This window comes from Cynocephalus volans, chromosome 1 (genome assembly GCF_027409185.1).
Source record: "Cynocephalus volans isolate mCynVol1 chromosome 1, mCynVol1.pri, whole genome shotgun sequence".
NCBI classification, from domain to species: Eukaryota; Metazoa; Chordata; class Mammalia; order Dermoptera; family Cynocephalidae; genus Cynocephalus; species Cynocephalus volans.
The window spans coordinates 303045014-303058505 of NC_084460.1; the positions used below are offsets into that span (position 1 = coordinate 303045014).

The 13492-nt window shown below is 40.8% G+C and overlaps 1 protein-coding gene across 7 annotated transcripts in view; it reads left to right on the forward strand.

Annotated features, from left to right (window-relative positions):
- FARP2 (FERM, ARH/RhoGEF and pleckstrin domain protein 2) overlaps positions 1 to 13492 on the forward strand; it is a 122521-nt gene that overhangs the window by 60843 nt on the left and 48186 nt on the right. For all 7 annotated transcript variants that reach the window (XM_063095608.1, XM_063095603.1, XM_063095619.1 and 4 more), the window contains exons 9-13: positions 6535 to 6630; positions 8194 to 8357; positions 8708 to 8776; positions 9280 to 9337; positions 11451 to 11706. In XM_063095608.1, the coding sequence (XP_062951678.1) occupies positions 6535 to 6630; positions 8194 to 8357; positions 8708 to 8776; positions 9280 to 9337; positions 11451 to 11706 (643 nt within the window). The remainder of the gene's footprint in view (positions 1 to 6534; positions 6631 to 8193; positions 8358 to 8707; positions 8777 to 9279; positions 9338 to 11450; positions 11707 to 13492) is intronic.

Below are 13492 nucleotides of genomic sequence, written 5' to 3' on the forward strand. Positions count from 1 at the left end.
TAGAGATGGAAAAATTGGGCCCATCCAGTGACCCGAGGCATAGAGCTGGGGACCGGACCCTCCTCCCACAACTAGCAATACCACACCAGCACCTCGGGGCCCACCTGTGGACCCAGGGCATGGAGAAAGGGTCCGGACCCCCCTCCAACAAACAGGCACACTGAGCCAGTGCCTCGGGACCTGCCTGGTGACCCAAGGCATGGAGCCAGGGAGTGGACCCCCCCCTCCCACAACCAGGCACATGGCGCCAATGCCTCAGGGCCTGTCAAGGGACCAGAGGCATGGAGAAGGGGACCAGACACACCCCACAACCAGGCACATAGCCAGCGCCAAGGAGTATGCCAAAACATCACCTGCATGTGGGTGGCCCACTTCAGCCACCACAACAACCATGGCAGCCGCAAAAGTGGCTAGACACCACAACCACCCCACAGATGGTCCAACTACTGGAGTGCATTCACACGAGAGTCACCAGCAGAGACCAAGAAAAGCAGATGATGTCTCTCTCCACAAAGCCCATTCCAGAGTGACAGAAGAAGCATCTGCTCTGTGATAACATTGGGGGATCTGATCACACCTCTCAGCATTGGACAGATCATCTAGACAACAAGTTAACAGAGTAACCATTATTCTTTCAGAAGGAGAGAAGAAATCTAGGGTAATTAGAGGGGAGAGGGGGAGGGAATGGAGGAAGGGGAGAGGTTGGACAAGGGGTATAAAGAATAATTACGATTTGTAACAATATATTTGCTAGTGATATTGATTTGATCAACATATCTCAGTGTTCAACCCCCAAAATATGTATAATTGATTTTGATTCAATAAATAAAATTAATTAAAAATAAATAAATAAATAAAATAAAAACCTACCATTCCTCAAGAGGATATTGTTTTTTATCTGTCAGATTTTGACAAAATAGAAGAATTGCTTTATGCTGTGTTATGTTCATGAGAAATGGGAGCGCCCCTTTATTAGAAGTGTAAAATTTTGTCTTATAATTTTTTATTCCAGCCTTGTTTACAATAGTAAAATATTGGGAATTAACCATTAGGAGGCCAGTTAAATAAATGGTAGTGAATCCACATTAGGAGTAAGCTCTACATTTCCTGATACGTGAAACATTCTTCAAAATGTATCATCATATGGGAAAAAGATTATTCAAAACTGCGTGTATAGTACACTGCTGCTTGTGGGAAAAAGAGGGAAAACTGTATATATACTATATATTCCATACAGAATAAACTGGTGACTTTAATGGCCCCCAGGAAAGGCGACTGCAGCTGGCAGGCTTTGGGACAGGGGTTAGAAGGAGACTTTCCACTATGGACTCATTTTTGTACATTCAGAATTTGAACCTTATTAATGTATTACATCTTCAGAAAGCCCTTGCGGAAAAAAAGAGAACACATTGAAACAAGAGCAGGGTGCTGTGATAGGAACAAATGGAGAGCAAGGAAATGCTTGCGAATTCAGAAATAGAGTTAGCAGAAGTGACAGTCGCAGCAGAGCAGGAATGGTGGAAAGATTAAGTGGAGGAAATCTGCACAACGCAGAATAAAAGATAAAAGGAAGATGGAGAAAAGTAAAGAATATTATTAAAGGAGCGACCCAGCAGATCCAGCATCCAACATGCAGGAACTCCAGAGGCAGGAGCAAAGAAAGCAAGGGAGGAAATCGTCAAAGAAATTACATGAGAAAAAGTTTCCATAACTTAAGGCACAGATTTCCAGGTCGAAAGTGCCTATGCAGGGCCGACCCCCTGGCTCACTCGGGAGAGTACGGCGCTGGGAGCACAGCAGCGCTCCTGCCGTGGGTTCGGATCCTATATAGGAATGGCCGGTGCGCTCACTGGCAGATCGTGGTCACAAAAAAGGACAAAAAAAAAAAAAGAAACGAACAAAGATTGCCACAGTGTACATTATTATGGCATTTCAGAATAATAGAGAAGATCTAAGAGCTTCCAGGAAGGAAAGAGAAAGAAATACGAATTAAAATGGCTTTGGACTTGTCAGTAGCAATACTAAAAGCTAGACAGCAATGTGCAGGCAGTGGTTCAGAAATTTAAAAGGAAATTATTGAATTTTAAAATGTGAGCATGTACTACAAAAAAAAAAATTAAATTTAAGTCTTCTTGTGTTGAAAATAGCCTATGACTGTGTACTTTGCATTCCAGGAAGCAGATTACCTGCATTTTAAATTGTCATCACTGCGCACCTTTTTGAAATCTTCCCTACAAAAGTTGTTTGGCTTAAGCATCAAAGCCATGACAATTTGTTCTTTGATGTGATTGTTATTTCCAATGTCTTGTTCATGTAAGATTTCAATAAAACTCAAAAATCTACTAAAAAAAAAAGATATATATATATACATATATATATAGCTACCCAATGCCATTGCAGATTTGGGGAAAAATTTTTAAAGAAAATCATTCCCAACCTAGAATTCTGTGCCCTATCCAACCTGACTTCTGTACAGAGAGAAAATTAAGGTATTTTTCAGACATGCTAATTTTTGAAAATTTAGCTCCTGCACACCCTTTTAAAGGATGCCAGTAGAGGAGAGAATGAACCAAGAATGAGAATTAGAGAAATGGGGCCGACCCGTGGCGCACTCGGGAGAGTGCAGCGCTGGGAGCGCGGCGACGCTCCCGCCTCGGGTTTGGATCCTATATAGGAATGGTCGGTGCACTCACTGGCTGAGTGCCAGTCATGAAAAAGACAAAAAAAAAAAAAAAGGAATTAGAGAAATGGAGTGCCCCATATAAGAAACATGCAAAGGAAGGCGCAAATGGTGCCCAGGCTGAGAGGACGTCTGGTCAACATTAGAGCAGAAGGTAGAGGGCTGCAGGAGGGTGCCACCAGGGAGAGAGACCCATAAGCTATTTCTTAAACAGTGTGCTAGACCACACTGAAGAGTTTTAACGTTCTGTAGGGAAGTTTTGGGCTGAATTAGTGATAGGTACATACAAAATTAAGCAAATAAAAAGAGGCAATTAATAACTCAAGGAAAATTTAAAGTAACAAAGCACCTTAATTCTCCTCTTAAATATTAAAAATAAGAAATAGTAAAGAAGCAATCCTACTGCCTGATGGATATTTAAAAAAAATTTTTTTAAAGGTAGCAAAATACAGTTATAATTTACAGTGGCTCAACGTGTGAGCAATAGTTATATGATCAATAATATAAATACTGAATTTAAAATGTACCAAAAATAGAGGAAATATGGGGAAGGTAGGTTTGAGTTAGTGGTGGAGAAAGTTCGGGAGGTGAGGTCTGCAAGTGAAAAGTGCACTCGCGATCTTAAAAATGCTATTTATAAATATGGTTGAATGAATGAATGAGAGTAAATCCCAGAAAAGGCAGCCTTTGCATGGAAGGTGGTGCTGTCTGAGGAGGAGGACTGAGGGTGGAGCGGGTGGTCCCTGGCCTGCTCGCTGGGTTCATGCCAGTCCTGCTCTGTAGCCTGTCTGATGTTCACAGTCATGCCACGGATTACTGGACAAGAAGTAAAAGGAAAGCAGCAGCTCTCAGTGTCCCACAGCTAACTGCTCAGCCTCAGAGGTGTTCTCTTAAAGTCTCTCGAGTCCAGGTGCAGTAGATGAAGGCTTTAACTGTCCTTGGATTTTCTATTTATTTCTTCTTCTGATTTGTAACAGTGGTTAAGACCCTGGGATATAGTGACTGTTTTTATTTTGACTAAAAGGGAAAATGGAAAAGTAAGCAAGCAGCTAGAAATGGTTGCATGCGAGTCTCTCGCGGCTGTTTTTTTGCATCTTTCTTGGAAGCACAAGCATTTTTTTTCTCCTGCCTTTTTGGCAGACGTCAGCTTTTTGCGGGTTTTCCCTAGGGGCATGGACAATGTCTAGAGCTGGGAGAGTTGGGTCTGTGGGGACTTTGTTTTGTTTCCTTTTATTGATGTTCTATTTTGCCCCCCTCCCCCTTTTTTTAAGGACACAGTATAGGAGAGGAATTTTGAGAACATAATTGAAAATCCTTCAATGTTTTTTACTTTGAATAGAAATTAGAATAACTTAGTGTTTGGGCACTAGGATACTTTGGTCCTTATGTGGAACCTACCATTTATATCTTGGCATTGAAGACATTTCTTAACCAGGAATTTTTTAAATTGAGGTATAATTTACATTCCATAAAATTCACCATTTTTATGATATTGATAGAATTGCACAGCCATCACCACTAACTCCAGAATATTTTTATCACCCCCAAAAGAAAACCCTGTAACCATTAGCAGTAACTTCCCCAACCCCTGGCAACCACTAATATCCAGAATAGATAAATACCTGGACATTTCTGTCTCTGCAGATTTGTCTGTTCTGGATGTTTCATATAAATGGTCATACAATACACTTCTGTATCTGGCTTCTTTCCCTTCTTTTCAATATTCATCCGTGTTGTAGCATGTATCATCAGTGTTCATCGCTTTTTATGGCTGAAGAGTTTTTTGCTGTTTGGTTTTTGGGGTGTTCTTTTGTTTTTGTTTTTTTTGGAGGTATCTCTGAAGGGAACACATCTCTTCCCTTGCTGCCTCCTCTTGAGTTTGCAGAAAAGTGTAAATAATGATGTCAAGAATAGAATCTAAAATGCCGAGAAAGCGTCTCAATACCTTTTTTAAAAATCTTATTTTGGAGCCATTTCAAGCTCATAGAAAAGCTGCAAGAACAGCACAAAGAACTCCTGCTGGCCCTTCTTCTGAGACACCTGACTACCTTTTACCGGTTGCTCTTGCAGAATTCCAATCTAGGATAAAACACTGCACCCATTTTATCCCTCTAGTTTCTTCAATCTGGAACATTCTTCCTCCTTTCCTTGGTTCTCATGACGTTGGCATTTTGGGAGATTATGGGGCAGTCATTTTGCAGAATGCCTGCAATATGGCTTGCTCTGTACTTCCTGGCAATCAGGCCCTAGGCTCACTGTCCAGGCAGGGATGCTGTGCCCTGGTATCCATCTGTCCCATTGCTGGTGGCATTGACTTTGATCACTTGGTCAAGATGGTGTTTGCCAACTTTCTCTACCACAAAGTTACTTTTAGAGGGGGGTGGCTGGCAAATGCAGAACAAATTTACTTTTTGTCCTTTGTAAATAATAAGTATTTTGTGGAGAGATAGTTTAAGACTAAGTAAATACCCCTGGACCTCATCCCACTCATCTCCTAGTTAGATTACTATGATGGTTGCCGAATGATGACTCTTTAAGTTCCATTATTCATGCTACTGAAGAGTGTTTCTCCCCATTTATTTAGTTTATGTCATTGTGGACTCGTGAATTCAAATCTGGTGCTCAGTCTGTTGCTGTCATTACTTATTTTGATCTCTAAATTGTCAAGGGAGTCTACTCAAGCTGGCTACTGTGTCCTTTTGAAACATCCCATCATTTTCTGAGTACTCATTTACTCTGTCACACAAGACATTCCAGGTTCATTTTGTACTTGGCCTGCTCCACCCTGGAATCAGCCACTCTTCCAAAGAGTTCTGGCCTTTCTAGTGGAGAGTGGTATTCAGAAACCCAAGGTCCACGAGCCAGGGGCGTCATTGATTTGGGGGTGTTTCTGCTTGTCTTAATTCATTTAGTGTTGCTGTAACAGAATACTTGAAGCTGAGTAATTTATGAAGAAGAGATTTTATTTGGCTCATGATTCCGGTGGCTGGAAAGTCCACTACTGGGCAGCTACATTGGGCAGGGACCTCAGAAAGCTTCCACTCATGGCAGAAAGCAGAAGGGAGCTGGCGTGTGCAGAGATCACATGACAAGAGAGGAAGCAAGAGTGACCCCCAGGAAGCTAGACTTTTTAACAACCCACTCTCATGGGAGCTAATCCATTCTTGTGAGAGTGAGAACACACTCAGCCTCCCTCCCCGCCACAGAAAGGCATTAATCTCTTCATGAGGGATCTGCCCCCATGACCTAAACACCTCCCCCTGGGCCCCACCTCCCAAAACTGCCACATTGGAGATCAAATTTTAACATGAATTTTTGCAGGGACAAACTATATCCAAACCGTAGCACTGCTCCTGGACCCTCCAACAGACAAACTACACACCTGTGTTTACATATCTATATTTATATCTGTCAGTCTGTATACATTGAATCCAGGAGTTCTGTCATTAGCTCCCATTCCAGTCCAGCACTCCAGAACTTACTCTAGCCTTCCTTCTTTCCTTCCGTGAAAAACCTGACTGTGCTCCCAGCCCTGCCTGGCTACCATCACTGCCCCTTCCAAACCACTCTCCTTGCAGGGGTGGATGAACTTCAAAAAATTTGTAATATCAACATTGATAAAAAATAATTTGTAATAAATCCTTATCAAAGAAATCAATTTATCTTTCTAAAGCAGATAGATTAGTATGTTTAGTATTGACATTTTAATTCAGTCATTCCAGATATAATGGTAAGATATCAAGTGGGTTGCTGTGCTGTCTGTCAGGGATGTAATTTAAACATGCTCTGGTTCATGAGAAAGAGGATATGTGTTTAGATTACAGAAGTGCCACAAAGTGTCTGTCTCTTGACAGGGCACCACCAAAATCAACACTTTCAATTGGTCCAAGGTCCGTAAACTGAGCTTCAAGAGGAAAAGGTTTCTTATCAAACTCCACCCAGAGGTCCATGTAAGTATTATTTTGAACACGTTTTAAATTGTAAGAGAATTATTCTGCAAGAATATTGAGGGGGTTGTTTTAAACTACTTTGTAAATCATTTCAGTGGAATGCACACAAGATAAGGGACAGGATTCAGGATTGGGGGTTGGAAGCGCTTGAGGGCCTTGTGTCCAGCAGGTCTCCCACTGACCTCCTCTGGGAAGCTTGTCACCCACAAATCGCTGTGCTCCATCCCGGGGGTTTCAGATTCCACAGGTCTGGGGTGGGCCCGAGGAGATGCACGTCTGACGGACTCCCAGAGGCTGCCGAGAACCATTGGTTATCACAGGGTTGAAAGACTTTCCTAGCACATCGCCAGTAAATAAAGTAATAATTACATACGAATTTACCGAAATGAGTAAAAATGAAAAAAAGAAATGTCTGTACAGTCTGATAGTTGGGAAAAATCCAGCACTTCAAACTATTCAAAGACACTCACATTGTTACATTTCCACTGTAGGAATGAAGTTAAGAAACAGAAAGTAGGTTAGCTGAGCCACTGTGAAGTTGAAGCTTAAGAGATGGCCACGCCTTCGTCAGCTTAGACACACTCTGGGCCTTGTGAGGGTTGGAGCCCTCGGACCAAACAGAACATCTTTACCTGAGCTTTTAAAAGGCACTTGATTAGCAGGGCTCTTGTCAAACACGAGGTTCATATGCTGTATGTAACTGTATTTACTTTTGGTAAAAAGCTTGAAAGGATATTTGTTTATTATTCAAATATCTCTTCTATGGATAAAAGGAATGTAGAATGAATTCCAAACATACATTCAAAATGCAAGTAAAAGGCTTCTTTTTCTCTGTGAGTAAAGTGAGTGTTTCTTGCAGTTATTCTGAGAAGATAAAGAAGAAAATTACTGCTCAAGTCACCAAAGCAGCTATTAATTGGAATAGCATATTTCAAAGCTCAGAACTGTGCATCTGCACATGGCCAAGTTATGTTTTTTATTCCTAAGCACTTAGGTTTTTAAGACTAAATATAGGAATCAAAGTGTTACCGGTCTTTCTGAGAAGTAATTTGGTAATATATATCAGAAGGTTCAACATTGTCTTTGAGCTCAGAATTCCATTTCTAGGAATTTATCCTAAGGAAAAACTGTGAGAGTGCAGTGGTTTCTTCATTTTGATATTTGTGAGCCTGAAAACTTCATGTGCTGTAAATCTAAAATATCCTAGGTTAAAAAAAAAAAAAGAACACCATGGAAAACAGCTCATTAATAACATGTAAGTATGTTAGACTGGCACAGAAGGTGGGCAAAGAGCAGTTACAAAGATGGACATCGGAATGTGGACAGTGGTGCGATTGTGGGTGATTTCATATTACTGTGATTTCTATAATGAATATATATACTGTGTTTTTCTCCTTTTAAGTAAATGGAACCAGAAGTCTTTGTATACAGTTTTTAGAAAAAACTTCCTAATTTTTAATTTTGGAATTGTCCGTTGTGTGATCTGCTTCCTAAACTTACTTTCTCTTGTCCAATACTTTATTTTTGAATTAAGTTACTTGAGCCTTTGTATTTTGCTTGTAGGGACCTTACCAGGACACCTTGGAATTTTTGTTGGGTAGTAGAGATGAATGTAAGAACTTCTGGAAGATTTGTGTGGAGTATCACACCTTTTTTAGACTTTTTGATCAACCTAAGCCAAAAGCAAAAGCCATCTTCTTCAGTCGGGGGTCCTCCTTCAGATACAGGTAGGGGCCATGGCATGGGTTTCAGGGGCCTCTTGCTGGTTTGTAAAGCTGAGAATATAGGTAATTCCTAGCCAAGAAAGAAATGTAAAATGTTTCAGAGAATTCAATACAACGTATAACTATCGTAAAAGGTAATGATGGAAACAGCATATCAAATAAAATAGAGAAAAAAATGGGCTTAATAAAAGCTTTGTTTAGAAAATCAGTTGTACTTATTACAAAGTAACTTTAAAATAAATATGTGTATATTTATGAGAGATGAGCGAGTCTTTCTTTTCCTTTATCTTTGAAAAATTAATGCTGTGAATTACTGTTGATTCTTTTTTAAAAATCTAAACCTTTGTTCACAGTGGAAGAACTCAGAAACAACTAGTAGATTGTGTCAAGGAGGGTGGGATGAAGAGAGCTCCATACGAAAGGTGAGCTCTGTGCTCTTTATGATGTGAAGTGTGTGCTTTTTAAAATTAATATTTTTAATATTTACTTAAAAGTCGTTTCAAATACATAAACATGTATTTTGACATGAGTTCTGTTTGTATGTTGAAGAAAATGGATTTGTAATATCTTTATATAGATGTTGTATACATATGCAGATATTACTTGGTAGTTTCTTATTTCTGTATTGCTTAGCTTATATATATGTTTTTATATAATATGATAAACTTAACCTGAATATTTATGTTGTTTTTCTGCATGTGAAATTTTTCCTTTAATGTGGGTATATAATTTTGCCTCTTTTTGGGTATCTTCCTTTTATCTGAATTATTTTGTGTTACTCCTGCTTGTTTCTAGTTAGATGCTTCCGTCTTAGCCACATTTGTATGTGAGTTTTTCTTCATGAATATAGTTCATGCTTGCTGCTTTAAAAACAGGTTGAGAAGAAGAGTGTTTGATTGCTCACAGCTTATTCTCTGTTTTGCAGAAAGCACAGCAAGACTCGGATATCTATCCATGCTCTGACTGCGGACCAGCCAAAACAGGTTAGTCTTTTCTGGTTTAAAATATATGTGTGTATATATATATATATTTATAAATACATATACATACATATGTGTGTGTGTGTATACATATATATATAGCCAATATTAATTACCTGTACTTTTTTGGAAAATAATCTGGCAATGTTGTGACAAGAGTCTTAAAATTAGTTGTATCATTTAATGCAACAATTCCAATTCTGGGACTTTTTCCAGAAAGGAGTCCTGGATAGATAGAAAGCTTTGTGCATTGAAATGTGCATCATAGTGTTACTTGTGATACGCTGTGAAATCCTGAACAACCCTTATCTGTGCTGGATGACTTGCTAGCTACGTTTTAGCTGTATTCACTTAGTGGGATTTTATGTAACCATTAAAAGCCCTGCTTATAAAGAGTATATAGTGACATGAGGAAGTTCTTGCTATTATGTTAAGAGTGAAAGGCAGGAAACAAATTTACATCTGTACATGTCTGGCAGGATTGCAACTATATTAAAACAAAGGCACACACAAACATCACAGAAAAACATTTGGCAGGAATGTCCCAAATGTGATAGCAGCTATTCCACTTAGACATGGGCAACATTTTTGTTTCAGGTCTGCTTCACTACAGTCTCTTTGTGTTTTCATGTTTGCATATCAACTTCCACATGCAAGCATGGTTTTACGTTGGACCTTGCCATTTTCATGTAATATTATAATTATTTCCTCATGCTGCTGCAGTTTCTTACTTACAATTTTTATTTCTGTACAATGTTAGTTTTTGTTGATGGTTTGTCATCTTTACTGTCATAGAATTTCCAGGAGCTACACTCAGACCTCATATATTTAAGTTTATGTCCCCAGCTTTTTTTAAAATGGGTCTTTTAAATAAAAACATTATTTAACTCTTCTAGGTATGTATTCTCTTCAGAAATTCCTTGTTAAATCAATTGAAATTAAAAGAAAATGTATTTTTAATTGTTCTTTCACAAAGTTCAAATTTAATGTCAAAGTATGAATCATCTAAAAATTACATTTACACTTTGAATTTTCTTCTATTACATTTTAAAAGCCACAAGAGAATATTGAATATGGTTGAATGATTAAGAAAAAATAATATGATAAACATTTGAAAGTAGATTAATCTTATGGATTGTGACTAGTATACTATTTTGTCTCTAAAGGTTAGTCGCTGTGCATTATTTAGTATTTACTCAGTTCTACTTGGTTATATTTTGGTCCAACCACCCTCTTAATGACGTTGCTTGAGTACATCTAGTAAGCGGTCTTCTCAAAGTGTGACTGCATCTCAGTGATAGCACATATGAGTGGTGACACTTAGCAAGTAAAGAGGGCTGGTTAGCGTTTTTGTGTGTGGAACTGTGTGTGAGGATGTGGTAAGGGCACGTGGAGTAGCAGGTGCCACAGCATGGCTCATTGGCTTCTTTTGCCATGGCCCCTCCAGAGTCCTTCATCTTGCTCATGAGCGTCTTCTCACTCACTCACTCTTTGGATCATTCCAGTCCCTTCGAAATGCCCCAGGGCTCCTGTGCCACCGATGTTGGCAAGGGGCATCCTAGGTAATGATTCTCGTCCTTCTGTTGTAAATGTGAATGGACTGATACGTGTCCCCACTCCCTGCTGGCAATAAATCTGGCAGGTGAGTGCCAGGTACTGTAGAAGTTGGCCTTGTTACCTGGATGTCCATGCTGTGGTTTGGGGTACAGTTGGCTGAGTGGAATGGCTCACTCCCTCTCCAGCTGTGTTTCATGCCTCAGCGAAACAATGAATGCCCCAAATCATTCGCTTGTCACTTCAGGGTGACTGGGGATGCCACTGAGATGGACCACATGATGGAGATCTTAATTACTGTGGGCATTTCATACCACAAGAAAAAAATGGAATTATAAGAGTTTATAAGCAGATATCCTAGGTCAGTTTGCAATGGCATCTATCTACATTTTAAAATCTTAAGTTCTAAAAGGGAATGTCTCATCAATCACCCTTTTTGTAAAAGCTGTGATAGAAATGTGTAGATATCCTAAGTCGGGCCCACTTGACTTTGCAACTTAACTAATAGCAATTTTTGATTTTATATGATCCTTTTTTTTCTTTTCTTAATTTTGATTCCCAGACCATCTCATTCACTGAGGGATGGAGGACTTCTGCCTCCCCGTCTTCAGCAAATGCCTCCTCTTATCTGCTCCCTACCTCCGCTTTGACCACCCCTGGCCTGCTCGACTTCAAGGACAGCAGCGGCTCCCTTGTGGATTCCCAGGTTTCCTATGTCAAGAGTCCAGCTGCAGAGAGGAGCAGCAGAGCAGCGGCTGAAGGCCCTGACACGCAATCGGCCCAGACCTCTGGGCCCCCCACGCTCCAGCCTGTTCCAGGTGTCAGGTTTTGTTATGTTGTGAGCAGTTGTGGTTCCATCTGTCCTGCAGGGCAGAGTCTCGGTGCCTTAGACCTAGATGCAGGGAGGGCTGATGGGGATCACAGAACTGCTGGTAAAAATGACAATGGTGAGGATGACTTTACCGCAGGCTTGTTCCATCCCAGTGGGGAGCACTGGTGTGACCGGCAGTGCCGAGGGGGTGGCCCTGTTTTCACATTGACAAATACTCAGCTGCAGGTCTCTGAAGAGTTCATAGATGATGATCCAGCAGACATCTCTTTCTTTGCTGGAGGCTCTGAGGCATTCTCTTTCCCATACAGCTCTTTAATCTCACAGGAACCTCGGGCACCTGCCCAGCCCACCACATCCCCTCCTTTGTGTGGTCCAGATGCCTTCCGGCATCCAGAGTCTGCTCAGTCCAGCCCAGACAGGTACTCCACTGAGGCAGTAGACATGAACGTAGAAGACGATTTTGAATTTGAGGAAGAAAGTGACTTCAATGGCAATGTGCACCCCTCAGACACCTCCGAGCTCTTTGAGGTGAAGGCACAAGCAAGCCTGATGCAGAGCCTGTTGAGTCCTTCTGAGACTAGCTCTCTTAGGAACAATCAGTCTGAAAACAGCTCCCTCAATAACATGCCGCTGCACGGCGGGCTCTCTTCGCACATGTCCAGCTCGGCCAATCAGTCTGAGGCCAGCTCTATGGTCAACTTCCCAGCCTACTCAGTCCGGTCAGAATCCAGCTCAGCCTTCCAGTTCTCTGACATCATCGACCAGTTAGAGCAGCTCAGCTACCCGCCCACAACAGCTGAGGACTCCAGCAGCACAGACACAGATTCGTGGGACTCTGAGGCTGAGGCCCCCCTAGACGTGAGCCTTTTCTTCAGCAACTCTTTCGCACAGACAAGTGGAGAGAGAGTCACTTTTGATTTACAGAACAATTTAAAGAATTTGACTCCAGGAGAGCAGATAGATAAAAACCCATCTTGACCGTTCCAGGTTCCTTTACAAGGTGACCCACACACCTACTCTGTGTAGTTGGAGCTCAGAATTGTTTGGGTTAGACACAGGAAGTGATTTTGAGTTCATGGCTAGATATTCTATTTTTTTCTAACTCTCGGATTTATTACATTTTTTTTTGAATGTCAATTAAAACTTTCACTTGGAATGATGTTAAAAGCTATGCGTCCAGTTTAAAATAGATGAGTATTTCCAGCTAATCCTCCTAGAAGGCTGATAAATTAGTTTATGTAGCTTTATTTTTTGACATGTGTTTTGATTCAATTACAAACTGGTGCTATATACATTTTGAATGTTACTCGGTTCTGATTCATGTTGATCTTTACTAGAATAAGTGTATTATACCTATTAAGGCTGTTTTGAAAAGGTGAGCCATGCTGCCCATGATTAATTAGGACAGAAGTTTTGTCTGATTTGTGCAGCCGGTGCACTACACAGAATCTCAACTGTGCCTTCACCGAATCCTAACCCTGGGAAAGGCACGTAGAGGCTGCAGCCTCCTGCCTGCCAAGATCTCCAGCTGCACTGGGGGATAGATAGGTGGTGTCCCTGGAATTGTCCCAGTGCCAAAGGCATCATCTCATTATTAACTTGAGACCCAGGAATAGTGCTGTGTTTCGATGTGGCCTTGGAGAGGCATTGGTTTAAAATGCACATATGTAAGTTTGAACTGTTTTCTTTTGTTCACCTTAACTGAGGGTGACCTGGATGTATGGTTGCTGAAAATGCAGAACCAGACACTCAAATCGGCCTTAGAGTCATTG